General features: G+C 32.2%; 1 protein-coding gene across 2 annotated transcripts in view; it reads right to left on the bottom strand.

Moving 5' to 3' along the window:
- rb (adaptor related protein complex 3 subunit ruby) overlaps nucleotides 1–14,365 on the bottom strand; it is a 179,014-nt gene that overhangs the window by 73,080 nt on the left and 91,569 nt on the right. For both annotated transcript variants that reach the window (XR_012758107.1, XM_075377954.1), the window contains exons 13-14: nucleotides 11,890–12,142; nucleotides 287–508 (exon numbers count right to left, since the gene is read on the bottom strand). Coding sequence is in view for 1 of the 2 variants with exons in the window: in XM_075377954.1 (XP_075234069.1) it covers nucleotides 287–508; nucleotides 11,890–12,142 (475 nt within the window). In the remaining variant the exon portion in view is untranslated. The remainder of the gene's footprint in view (nucleotides 1–286; nucleotides 509–11,889; nucleotides 12,143–14,365) is intronic.

Genomic DNA, 14,365 nt, shown 5'->3' with positions numbered 1-14,365 from the left:
CTATACGGTTTCTTGCCTGATTTTCTCCTATTTTCTTATGTTCTGGTACCTCATCGAAATGACCACCTCCTCCTTTTGCAGCTAAGCTTGGGACTCTGTTCTTGGTGCAGTTATGAACACTAAAGTTATGGAGAAGGTGATTAAACAAATCAAAACTGCTGACAAAAGATATGCAGTGTCAGTATAAATGAAATCTCAAAATCATAACCTGTTATACAATTAATGATAAATGCAGTAAAAATAATTATGACAGAAAACTTATGACAATAAACTCACAATTTCATACCTTGAGAGCTATCTGAATCTGAGTAGAATGATGTTTTCTTCTTCTTTTTTGTTACATGAGACTTAGTAATGATAACTTCTGGTTTAGGTGTAGTTGTTGAATCAGGAACATTACGTACTGATGGATCAGAGGGGTCAGTTGGAAAGTCAGGTAAATCATGATAACCAGCTGCTCTTGTGTTAATATAATGAGATAACGAACCCAACTGTAACTGTTCTCGGTCTGTAAATAAAAAACAAACAAAATGATAATTGAAAATAAATAATATAATATAAATATATAATATAAACTATTTAAATAAATATAATGTAATATCTCATCCTCAATAATAACAACATACCATGTTAGGTTTACTAGGAAAAATTAGGAGTGAAGTGGTTTCCAGGTCGAGTTCTTCAATGAACTGAACGCACAACTAACTACACATCAGCATACCACTTAAATGTACATGATTTTTATCCTAGAAGTGGAAGCTTCATTCTGTTAACAAGGAATGGTTTGTAATGAACACTATAACAAAAATACAGTTGCCAATTTACTGTGATCAAAGATTCCTACATAATCAAAAAAAACAAACAGTATTCTACATCTAAATTTATGATGCAGAATTACCAAACATTAAAATAATAATATGCATCAATATAATAGTTAAAAATGTTGACTTTTTTAATGAAATTTAAAAGAAATTAAAATTCCAATTTTTCTTGGTACAACATTTTTTGTGTATATAAATGCAATGTAATATCTACACATCACATCACATTGAGAATAATAATAGAAAACAAAATTTCAGCACTTTAATTTTTCAGAGCATATTTCTAGCCAGAAAATTATGATATTGGTTTAATATTTTGTAAGAATCCTAATTAGTTTATAAATATAATTTTTATAAACTGTGAAAACACTGATTAAACTGATATGGAAAATAAATTGACATAATTTATTATAAATGACCAATTCTAGTATACTTGGGTAAACATTTGTGCCCTTTACTGAATTAAGCCCAATATTTTTTTATTTAAGTTCTTGAAAGTTTCATACATAAAAACTTATACTTATGCTGAAACAAAAAACTTCCTTTTATATCTGTAAAGCAAAAATGAAAGAACATATTTTAATGTAGAATAAATAACATTGTTTGAACAAAGAAAGTTTATGTTAAACTGTTAATTTTTTCCCAGCTTTGTAAATTGTTTACAATTTGTAAACAGTACATTATATTTTGTCCTAGAAATATAAATCTAACATAACAAAACATAACAGACTATTTCTGCCATTTAATATGAAATTGAAATGCTGAAAGAATATACTAAGATTCTTTAAAAACAAATAAACCCCAATATAAACTGAATGGCACCAAATAATATAATGTTTGCATGTGTTCTCTTTTACATAATTTTGTGCTAATCCTACTCTTTTAGCAACTTTAATATATTGAGAATTAATACTGTGTACAACAATGTTATATTTGCACTTTATCTTTACTATTTATTTAAATACTAGTTGTACTACCAGTTCTTCAAGTGGACAAATAGTGAATTTCAAATCTTTCTCTTTTCTATTTCTTTGCTCTTTAAAGAAAACATTCTGTGTCTGCAAACAATATGCAATTAATAAAGTCAAGTTACTTTAAAATTTGTTCTGTGAATGCATGTATGAATGAGTATTTGATGTTAAGCTTTTGTCCTTTACATAATGCTTTTTAATATTTATATACATTTATCAGAATATAATACATCAGAATAGAAAATACAAAACCAGTCTTTCTAGTCTCCATTCTCTTACAAATTGTTTAAAAATTCAATAAGCCCTTAATAATGTGGATGTCCTTCAAAGATAAAATTAATAAATTAGCGAATGACAATAAGAATTTGTTCCTTTTTGATACAGTTGACAAAAAGCTATTTAAGTACAGCAGAAAGAGAAGCAAAAACTTTTATAGATGTTGGAATTACTTTTAGATCTCATCTAGTTTTATCAAAATTGGATCACAAAATATAAAAAAATTGCAAACACCAAAGTTGCATTGCAGCTTTGTCCTTTTACAGATGGTTCAAAGAGAAAATCTGAGAACTGGCTCGTAGAATGTTGAAGATTTGCTTAATTTCAAACATATCCTATGTTTCCCATAGATTGAAATAAAACAATTTTTACCTTCAGGAGTAACTGAGGAAAATATCCCTTCTCAGTGATAATTATTAATATTCAAAATAACTTTCCTTACTCCTAAGGAGATACCTCCTTGGGACTGACTATACCAAATTTCAGTTTTTTAGCTATCTAAATAATTGGAGAATTAGTAGCGAGTACGTCAGAGAGGGTATGTCTAATCATTCCCTTTCATTTCCTATCTTATTTAATCCTTTAGGAGTTACTAAAATAATATTTCTTTACATGTAATACACTTTATTTCCAATAATGTATAAATTAACAGTGCTGTTTAAGAGAATTTTGTGAGGGTATGACTGAAAGGGTTACATTTTCAAGACCATCCAATTATTCAAGTTCTAGCTTTGTAAGTAGTCAAAATATTGAAAAAAAAAAGAATTCAAAACAGTGAATAGGTTTGAATGTTTACAAGAGATATTATGAATTAAGTTTGTTATAAGGCCAGTGTCATTAATTATGATAGTAGTAAATGGAAGAGTAAAATGGAACTACTGTTGCTGGTTAAATGTATGACACAAAGAACAAGGAAATTAAACTACCAGATTACTATGGTCAAAATGTTTGGCTGAACATAATAGAAATTGTATTCGATAATTAAAAATATTTAATATATTTCTTGAAATTTTCTTTGTTTTCTAAGTTCATTCCCAATTATTACTAAGGCTGTAATTTAATTTTTTAATACACAATTTCTTAAAAAAAAAGAAATGATTAAATGTTACATTATAATTTTTTTTACAATCGTACTTAAAGTGTAAATCAATCAAAATGAAAATTTATATGTCCAAATGACTTTGACTTAAGAAAGATTCTTTTTTTATTGTGCACTGATTCTGTTAATCAATGTACAATAAAGGTAATCTTTGTACTTAAATTTATTACAATATATAAATACATGTACTGCATAATGTCAGTGTAGTACATGTTGCGATAATTTAACTGCTTATAAAAGGTTTGGTAACATTTCAGTTATATTTACAAACACGGATATGTTATTTGCAAATCCACAAAACTTTATATTATACATTTATGCTCATTTACAATATACCAGTTTCTAAATATTCTTGGTGAAGAACTTCACTACCAGGGTATTCACCCAGTTTACCTAATCCCTAGTTTCTCATTAGGTTCAAAAGTCCCACATCTCATTTTGGTAAAGATGAAGTTCTAGCTGGTAATCATCACTCAAGTCCAAGTCTGGACTATAGAGGGTAATCAAAAAAATTTCATTTGTACTAGTAGAATACAGCCTTTCTATGACTTAGATGGAATTACTTACTGCAAAACAGAGAATTAACATCCTTTGGCAAACCTCTACTATGTTTTTTACAAGTTAAAATTTCTTAGCAATTTACAATAACTTCTGACGTTATTGTAATCCCAAGGCTAATGAAATCTGTGAGAAAAATTCCCTGGAAATCCCAAAACATTATAACAAGACTGAATGTTGGTCTTCTCTTCTTGCCAAGCACATCTGTACATTTCTCTACAAAATTTTGAGATTACTCTGTAATGCTATCATTCATAATATTAATACTATAAACATTATACTTATAATCTTTAATGGATCTTGATAGTGCTTGTCTATCCATTGGTAATAAAAAATTACTTATATCATAAATATAAGTACTCCTATTAGAGTACTTATATTTGTACTATTAGAATACTGGAGGAAACAACATTAATCTGGATTACAGTTACACAGAGGGATATAGCGACTATTATATGATTTCTCAACTACTACTTTATCAGTTCTGAACCAAATGAGATAGTGTGGTTGTACAAAGAGGTTACAGTCTGATGATATCAACCTTATATGCACTGTTTTATATGGCAACCAAGTTATTTCCAACAGCCAACTGGAAGTGAATTTTGAAATAGTTTAAAAAAATTATAAAATTTTATATATATAGCATTGTTTCTATTTTTTTGTAGTTTATACAACTGCATATTCTTAAAGCAAATATTACATACTGAATTAACTTATTTTGTTTTACATTTCTGGATAATAATGATTTTGATAGTCTTTGTTCTTATGTAATGTTGCATCTAAGTTAACAAGGCATAGTTTGCAACACTGTAAAGAATGTTTTATTAAGAAAAACAAAATGCTTTTGTTTGGAAACAAACAACAGACACTCCAGTTATGAAGATGAAGAAAATTTATTATCAATCCTGAATATCGGAAGGCTCTGACAATCTGATGTTGAAATTGATTGCAAATTTCTATCAACATCATGATCATCAGTTCATCAAGTTATTCAGCATTGTCAATTCAGAGAATGAAGTTCAAAATAAAACCCACCTGATCATGTTTAACCAAGCATCATAAAAATGAATCAATGCAGAGATTTCAGGATGACTTGGAGCAGTCCTAATATATATTCCTTACTGAACTGAAACCCAATATGTGTTCACTCGAAAAATGTATTAATTTATTCTAACAATAAAACCCACATCTTTGTTTTCACTTTCATTAAATCAAATGAAAAACATCATAAATAAATTGGAAAAAGAAGTTTAAAGCTTATTGTGGAGTACTTGCTATGAAGAGAAAATATAAAAATGAAATTTTAAGATTCTCATAGTCATATGGAGAAATAAACAAAACATTTCATTAAAATAAGTAAGTCATCAAAACTGTGTTATCTTTATAAACAGATTTTATAGTATACAGAAGTTAATTTTTACAAATATATACATTTAGGTTGATAATTAGTGAATGGCTAAATATTTATGAAATAACCCAGATATGAAATCAAAGACAGCATTTAATTATCCCAAAATGTCTATCAACTAAAGAATCCAATATGAGATGTTTTTATTTATGATACTACTGTAATATACATTATGGTATTAAATTTGGAGAGAGATTTAAGCTGTTACTGATGAATTCTATAAAGTTCCAAAGTACAAGTTAGTAAACACCAATAACTATGTAATCAAATTCATAATATTACAATAACAACAATATTAGATTAAGATTTGTAACATCAGCTTTTTGAAATAACTGAGTAAACATTTTTTTTCCACCCAATAATATTAAGCAGATTTTATTACAATAATAAATAAAAATAACTACAATGTTTTTTTTTTTTTTTGGTGAAAAATGCTTTTGCGTTAATACCCAGATCATTCCTTAAGGCATTATCTAAGGTGATGCTACTCAATACAGAATCTCCAACATGAACATGGAATCAACGATCAGTTAGGAAACCCTGAATAAACGCAAGCATATTACCCACGACTACCCATTCTTTAAGGGTTTTTTTTTTAATGCCTTGTCGCCAGGCTGTGGTGTATGCCCTCCTGATGTCAAAGAAAATGGCAGAACAGAAAGGAATTTTGGATAGCTGTTTCCAGTGATATCAGATGATCAACAGAAGATTGTCCTTGGCAGAAACCACATTGTTCTGGAGATATCACAGTGTGCGTCTCTAAGAATCAGGTAAGCCTTTGGTTCACAATTCTTTCCATCACTTTGCACAAAACGTTCGTCAAGGAAATAGGTTGGTTGTCTGAAGAGCATCTCTACCAGGTTTTTGAATTGGTGCAACAATTGCTTCCGACCAGATGGGTGGGAAGACTTGCATAGAGAACAAACCATTATATATATGCAGTAGTTGATTGCAGAGTTGGGTCAACTCACCGGGTTGGTCTAGTGGTAAACTTGTCATTGCAAATCAGCTGATTTTGAAGTCAAGAGTTCTAAGATTCAAATCCTAGTAGAGGCAGTTACTTTTTTTACAAATTTGAATAGTAGATCATGGATATCGGTGTTCTTTGGTAGTTGGGTTTCAATTACCACACATCTAAGGAATGTTCAACCTGAGTCTGTACAAGACTACACTTCATTTACATTCATACATTCATCCTCCGAAGTAATACCTTACAGTAGTTCTGGAGGCTAAACAGAAAAGAAAGGTGATGAGGGTCGAATTGGGAAGGTTTGAAAGCATACTGAGACAGATGTTACCAGGTCTAGGGGAGGTGTCATGAAGTTTCTTAATGCATGTGACAACTTATTGAAATGTAAAGTAAGTATTTAATTCGCTGATTGAATCACCAATTTTTAACAGTATTTTTTCCATTTGTATCTTATATCTCTGAAATTCATTAGTATATGTGAAGTTAGGAACACCAAATGAAAACAATCAGCTAGGTAAGTTGTAACTGCAGAAGATGACATAAGGGGTTATTTTTCATGAATTAAATCAAAGATAGACTGTTTGTGAGATCCACAAAGGGAGTAGTGTGTGAGATGGTGACTACGTAATTCCTCCATGACTTTCTCCTAGCTTCCATGAGTAGACGATGACATTCCACTCTAGGTCTACAGTTAAATTTACACAGTGCCTTCTTAATCATGTTTTGGCAATCATCATTTCATCAGAGAATGGAGGGATGCCTTGGATTTCCTGATGTTTGTGGAATAAATCTACTATCATTCTTGAGTACCAGAGAGGTACAAAAGGAAAATTGATGTAGGGTGCCAGTACTATCATCATATTATGATGGGAAGAGTTTATGGTAACTATTCTAATTTGCTCTTTCAACAATCCATCTCTGTAGTTTTTTGTTTAAAATATGGTTGGCACCAAAGGCAATGATAATTGGTTTAAGGTCGCTGCCGTGCAAGTAGTCACAAACAGATCAATTAATATGAGGAAGTAAAATTGGTGAGCATAAGGAAAGGTCAATGTTTAACAAAGTACCAGTCAATGATGACATAAACATTCATGATCTGTCATTCAGCAGACAGAGGTCCAAGTCCTGTCTCACTCTGTCTATGATATTTTCTCAAGGGGAAAAGATTGCTGAGCCACATGAAATATGGTGGGCATTAAAGTCTCCTGCTATTAATGATGTGATAGTATTGAATGGTATTTGGATGAGGAGATTTTGGATATCATGTGCATCAAACTTGGAGTTGAAAGGAAGTTCGGTGAAAGGTATAACTTGCAGATGTGTAATTTGAATAGGACAGAGATCTCTGTGGTGACTGTGAGGATGTGGGTACTAGTGGTATCCTTGTAGCTGAAACCTCGTTCTCCATGAACCTAGCAACTCCACAAATTTCTCTACTACCTAGCAGACAGTTGTATCTCTCACAGAAATAGCCTCTGAGAGTTACTGCAACTTGTTGTAGAAGGCGTGTTTCCTAGAAGCACATTACTAAAGGTTCTTGTGCATGTATCAATACCTTAACATCAATCCTGAAATTCAAATATTCCACTGGATAATGTTCATACATGGAAGTAACTAAAGATATATGTACAGATGTAGAATTACAGATACATATAATTTATTTATTGACGATTCTGGTTTTTTTTGCAAATAACACTGTGCGCAGGTTATTTGTAGAATATTATTCGATTTTTCTTTCTTGTGTTTATAATTGTTACTAAGTGCTTGGCTTCTTCAGGTACTTTATCTCTACCATATCCTTGAAGAGACCTCAAGATGGTGGTGGGGATTTGGAGGCCTGGTAAGCCAGAGGTCCATATCAAGTGTTTAATTGCTTGGTAGTTTGCTGCATAGGTTGTGCAGCAGGGCTTTTATTTGGTAGTGTTGTGATTAAAGTGGTTTTCAGTAAATCACTGTCAGTCTTTCCACTAATAATACCTTCTTTCTTGCTCGTATTCTTACTTAGCTCTGAAATAGTTGCCATGAGGAAGGCAACTTGATCGGACAAAATCTGAACAAGCTGTTTTAATTCACTTCAGATTCCATGATGTTTATTACCTGCATTTGCAGGGACTTGGCTTGAAGTAGCGGCAGCAAAAGAGACATCTGATTTAAGTAGGTTCTGGGAGTTCAGTGTCTTTTTGTATTCTTTTTATGCAGCTAGAAACGACAGTTTCTGCTTGTTACAAATTTTGAGAATTGCTTTTTCTTCTTTAAAAATTGGGCAATCTCTCAAGCTGAATGTGATCCTCCACAGTTATTACATTTTTTCCCTCCTGACAGTCAGTATCCTTATGACCTTCTTTTGTACTTTTTTTTGTCTTCAGTCATTTGACTGGTTTGATGCAGCTCTCCAAGATTCCCTATCTAGTGCTAGTCATTTCATTTCGGTATACCCCCTACATCCCACATCCCTAACAATTTGTTTTACATATTCCAAATGTTGCCTGCCTACACAATTTTTTCCTTCTACCTGACCCTCTAATATTAAAGCAACTATTCCAGGATGCCTTAATATGTGGCCTATAAGTCTGTTTCTTCTTTTAGCTATATTTATCCAAATGTTTCTGTCTTCATCGATTTGCCACAACAGCTCTTCATTTGTCACTTTATCCACCCACCTGATTTTTAACATTCTCCTACAGCACCACATTTCAAAAGCTTCTAATCTTTTCTTCTCAGGTACTCCAATCATCCAAGTTTCATTTCCATATAAAGCGACGCTCCAAACATATACTTTCAAAAATCTTTTCCTTACATTTAAATTAATTTTTGATGTAAACAAATTATATTTCTGACTGAAAGCTCGTTTTGCCTGTGCTATTTGGCATTTTATGTCACTCCTGCTTCGTCCATCATTAGTAATTATACTTTTCAAATAACAAAATTCTTCTACCTCCGTAATCTTTTCTCTTCCTATTTTCGCATTCAGTGGTCCATCTTTGTTATTTCTACTACATTTCATTACTTTTGTTTTGTTCTTGTTTATTTTCATGCGATAGTTCTTGCGTAGGACTTCATCTATGCTGTTCATTGTTTCTTCTAAATCCTTTTTACTCTCGGCTAGAATTACTATATCATCAGCAAATCGTAGCATCTTTATCTTTTCACCGTGTACTGTTACTCCGAATCTAAATTGTTCTTTAACATCATTAACTGCTAGTTCTATGTAAAGATTAAAAAGTAACGGAGATAGGGAACATCCTTGTCGGACTCCCTTTCTTATTACAGCTTCTTTCTTATGTTCTTCCTGTTGCTGTTTGGTTCCTGTAAATGTTAGCAATCGTTCTTCTATCTCTGTATTTGAACCCTAATTTTTTTTAAATGCTGAATATTTTATTCCAGTCTACGTTATCGAATGCCTTTTCTAGGTCAATGCCAAGTATATTGGTTTGTTTTTCTTTAATCTTCCTTCTACTATTAATCTGAGGCCTAATTGTCCCTGTACTTTTTCTGAAACCAAATTGGTCTTTTCCTAACACTTCTTCCACTCTCCTCTCAATTCTTTTGTACAGAATTCTAGTTAAGATTTTTGATGCATGACTAGTTAAACTAATTGTTCTGTATTCATATTTATCTGCTCCTGCTTTCTTTGATAACATGACTATAACACTCTTTTTGAAGTCTGTCGGAACTTCCCCTTTTTCATAAATATCTTATATTTTCTACGTTCATCCATCAGTTGAAATATATTGTCTGAAACCCAAGGTTTTCTACCAGTTCTCTTTGTTCCCCCTAAGTTCGCTTCTGCTGATTTAAGAATTTCCTTTTTAACATTCTCCCATTCTTCTTCTACATTTTCTACTTTATCTTTTTTACTCTGACCTCTTGTGATGTCCTCCTCAAAAATCTCCTTTACCTCCTCTTCATGACGCTTCTCTAAATTCTACCGATTTATCTGACACCTTTTCTTCAGGTTTTTAAACCCTAATCTAAATTTCATTATCACTAAATTATGGTCGCTATCAATGTCTGCTCCAGGGTAAGTTTTGCAGTCAACGAGTTGATTTCTAAATCTTTGCTTAACCATGATATAATCTATCTGATACCTTGCAGTATCGCCTGGCTTTTTCCATGTGTATATTCTTCTATTTTTATTCTTAAACTGGGTGTTGGCAATTACTAAATTGTGATTTGTGCAAAACTCTATAAGTTGGTTCCCTCTTTCATTCCTTTTGCCCAGCCCGTATTCACCCACTATATTTCCTTCTTTGCCTTTTCCAATGCTTGCATTCCAATCTCCAACTATTATTAAATTTTCATCTCCTTTTATGCGTTTAATAACATCGTCAATTTCTTCATATACACACACTACCTCATCGTCATCATGGGTGCTTGTAGGCATATACACGTTAACAATCGTTGTCGGTTTAGGTTTTGACTTTACTCTTAATACAATGATTCTATCGCTATGCATTTTGAAATACTCTACTCTCTTCCCTATATTTTTGTTCTGCCTCCCCATTATTTGAAGCAGAGTTAATTATTCTAAAATCACCTGAACAAAAGTCGTTTTCCTCTTTCCACCAAACCTCGCTAATTCCTACTACATCTACATTTATCCTATCCATTTTCCTCTTTAAATTTTCTAACCTACCAACCTTTTTTGTACTTCTAACATTCCATGCTCCGACTCATAGAGTGTAATTTTGTAATTTTCTGGTGACCCCTTCCTTAGTAGTCCCCACCCGGAGATCTGAACGGGGGACTAGTTTACCTCCAGAATATTTTACCAAGGAAGGAGCCTCCATCATCGCTATATGAAAATGCAGAGAGCTACATTTTCTTCAAAAAATGCAGCCGTAGTTTTCCACTGCTTTCAGCAGCGCAGTACTCAAGAGGACTGAGTAATGTTGATATGCCTGTTTAGTCGTCCTGACCTACGCTCTTAACAACTACTGAAAGAGCTGCTGCCTTCTTTCAGAAATCATTCCTTAGTCTGGCTCTCAACAGATACCTCTCTGATATGGTTGCACCTTCGGTCCAGCTACTCTGTATCACTGAGCACTCAAGCTCCCTCACCAACGGCAAGGTCTCATGATTCATAGAGTGAGTTCTTTTGCACATTAACACATATTGCGGTGTTTGGGCAATTAGTTGTGGTATAGCCATACTTTTGACTCTAGAAACATCACCTTGGGTTAGGGATGACGAATGGTCATACTTTAATCTACAGATATCCTACTTTAATTTTATTCAGTGTGTAGGAAGGTTGAACGTTAAAATAAGGGAAGGAGTAGGTTCTTCCATCTCACTCAGACATTTCAAATAATATTATCTTATGAAATCTTGCATCTCACTAGATACTAATGATTTTTTTGTAATTAAACACATTTTATATTGATATATTTTGTTTTATTTCTTGGGTCCAACAGACCCACCTAAACTATTCTTGCAACTTTTTCTGCTCGACAATCTTTGGGTTAAGCTGCCTGCATATACTTGGAAGTTTTCTAACATGTGGTTAGAAAACTGTACAACTAAAAAAACTTTAATATGGGCAGAACATTTTGGGAATGCCGAAGTGATGTTTGTCCACCCTCACCTTGTGGGAGTTTCAGTATTTTCAGAAACTAGTTTTTTGTATTATGTATGTTTTATATTGATATATCAATATTGACTTATGAATTAGCACTGACTTTGACTAGAGCTGGATCATCAACTATATTTATATGATTTAGAATACACAACTGAAGCATACATAATCATTGCCAATATTCTGTTTATTTATTTCTAATTTTACATACCTTTAAACTTTGACTGCAACAGAGGTGCAGGCTTAGTCGCAAGAAAGATATCAGCAGCATGTCTAGATAATTTTGTTTCCCCATTGGATGGAAAAATAAACTGTCGAAGAAAACGGGATCGATCACGTATATCATAATTTTGATCGTAACGGGCTAAACTGAAGATGTATTGACACAATATCTGTGTCTGTTGTGGATTAGTTAAACACAGTTTTACAGCAACATTTAATGCTTGCAGTTTTACAATGACTTCCTGTGTGAACAAAAATTATCATAAAACATAACAAGAAATATAAGCAGTTATTAATTTGAATACTTCTATACGAACAAGTAAAAAAATATGTCTATTTTTAAAACACAACATTTTAAACTAATTTTATAAATTCAAAAAATTAAAATATAAGAAAAGGAAAATAAACATTATATAAGAAAATAATACAAAAATATAAAAATGTTATGAAAAAAACATTTATAACTTATGATGTAAAATAATCATCCACATAATTAAATTGTTATAACAAAAAGTATGCAATAAACAAATGACCAACGGGAAAAAACTTGAACATCGATATAAGAATTTAATCAGACTTCATTTTGGAGGTTTAATAATATCAGTGTGGCTTATACAAAGATAACAACAGCAGAAAATGGGATTTTTTTTAAGCCATTCAAATATAAATTGAGAAGATTAAAGTAATAAGGACAATAAATATACAATAAAAAAATTTCTATAGTGAAGTTTGCATCTTAATTTTTACATCCCTTTTATGTTAAGCAACAAAATTTTTTTTCATCTAACTTCTTTTACTGTATTTACTGTAGAAACTTAATCATTACAAGACATGTTTGTCCTTATTCTATACAACATATGTTTTGAGTAATGGTAAATTAAAGTTTGCTGTACTTACATGTTTAGAAAAACATATGAGATCTGCTCAGAAAATAACTGAACATTTTTAATTATGCACCAACAGAAATATTTAGTGAAGTGCAGTTGGCAGCACTGTGCTCCACGTAACCACTACCTGTATAACCACTGTTCTTGAATTGTTGATATCTGGTTTGATTTTCCTGTTATTGTTATTTGAGTGCAACATGTTCAAGTGTTAGTAGTGATTTTTGTAATGTGTTTTTTTTTTTATGAATGAACTTTTGTCTAAATGTCATAGCCATAAACCCAGCCTTACCTGTTATGATCTTTTGCATGAATGTTTCATCAACACAGGCTTTTTCAAGAAGTTGCTGATAAACGTCCACTTGATGTTGTTTCTGCTGTTCGGTCATCAAACAAGGAACAAACTTTGCTACAACTCGATATATTAAAATGGGAGAATTTCAAATTTACTATGTAACGATAACTAGAAATTGAAAGGAAATTCTAAGAATCAAAATAAAAAGGACTCAACATGGATTCAGATCACTACCTGACCTTCAAAGAACTATGAGGATACCAGCCAGTAAGCTTATGCTTTAGTAAAAAAGATGGAAAACTTGAACTCAACAACAAGGAAAACTACCAATACTAGTGGACTTTCCAGACACCAATCAAGTGTGACAAACCCAAGAAATGACTTAGATTCAAAACAAACAAGAACTCCAATGGGGAATCAGAACCACCCACACACAGAAGAAGAAATGCAATTCATCATAAAAATACTAAAAAATAACAAAGCACCAGGAGAAGACTGTATCATGGCAGATATGCTAAAATATGGAATATTATAGATGGAATATGGAATGTTACAGTAATAAAATACCATCTGTTTTATGGCAATTGGCATGAATTGCTGAAACTCACTACAGTAATTCAAATACTTGAATGTAGAAAAATGGCCCTAAGAAATCGTAAAATATAACATTTCATTATCCCCTAGAATAGTTAAACTAGTTATAGCCCCTAGGTTAAACTTGTGATGCAATACCACATAACACATTCAATCCATATGGATATGGTGCACTGTTAGTTGGCAGTTGCAGTAAACACAAAGGGGTGCATTCATTTGCATCATCAGATATTCAGGAGTTAGCCTAGTATACCCTATTCATAAATGTCAAATAATAACCTCCTCCTGATGGTTATTTCTGCATGAGGAGTTCCATGGTGATAGTGTTATTAATTGGGTGAAGCTTATTGTTCATGGTAGCATCCCATTCATCTTTGCCACTCATTGTGAACTACCCTCTTCAGGAAACAGATAAGATCATTAGAAGCAATGCAATCGTTAAAAGTAGTTTGAAAACAAGCCACTTTTGCTGCACTATCTGCATGCTCATTGCCTCAAATTCATATATGGCTGGGGATCCAGCAGAAGCTTACTGCTGTATTAACTCTGTGAAAATAACACAGACTTTGTGAAATAACACACTGAATCTCAACAATAGGGTGTTGATTGTACACGTCACTAATTGCCTGTAAGGCACTGAAGGAATCCGAGCAAACAAGTACATGTCAAAATGTTGGGCTAATTACACTTAA

This window comes from Lycorma delicatula, chromosome 1, assembly GCF_047948215.1.
Source record: "Lycorma delicatula isolate Av1 chromosome 1, ASM4794821v1, whole genome shotgun sequence".
Taxonomy (NCBI): domain Eukaryota; kingdom Metazoa; phylum Arthropoda; class Insecta; order Hemiptera; family Fulgoridae; genus Lycorma; species Lycorma delicatula.
Note: the sequence above shows the minus strand (reverse complement) of the source record. Positions and strands in the feature narration are given on the sequence as shown.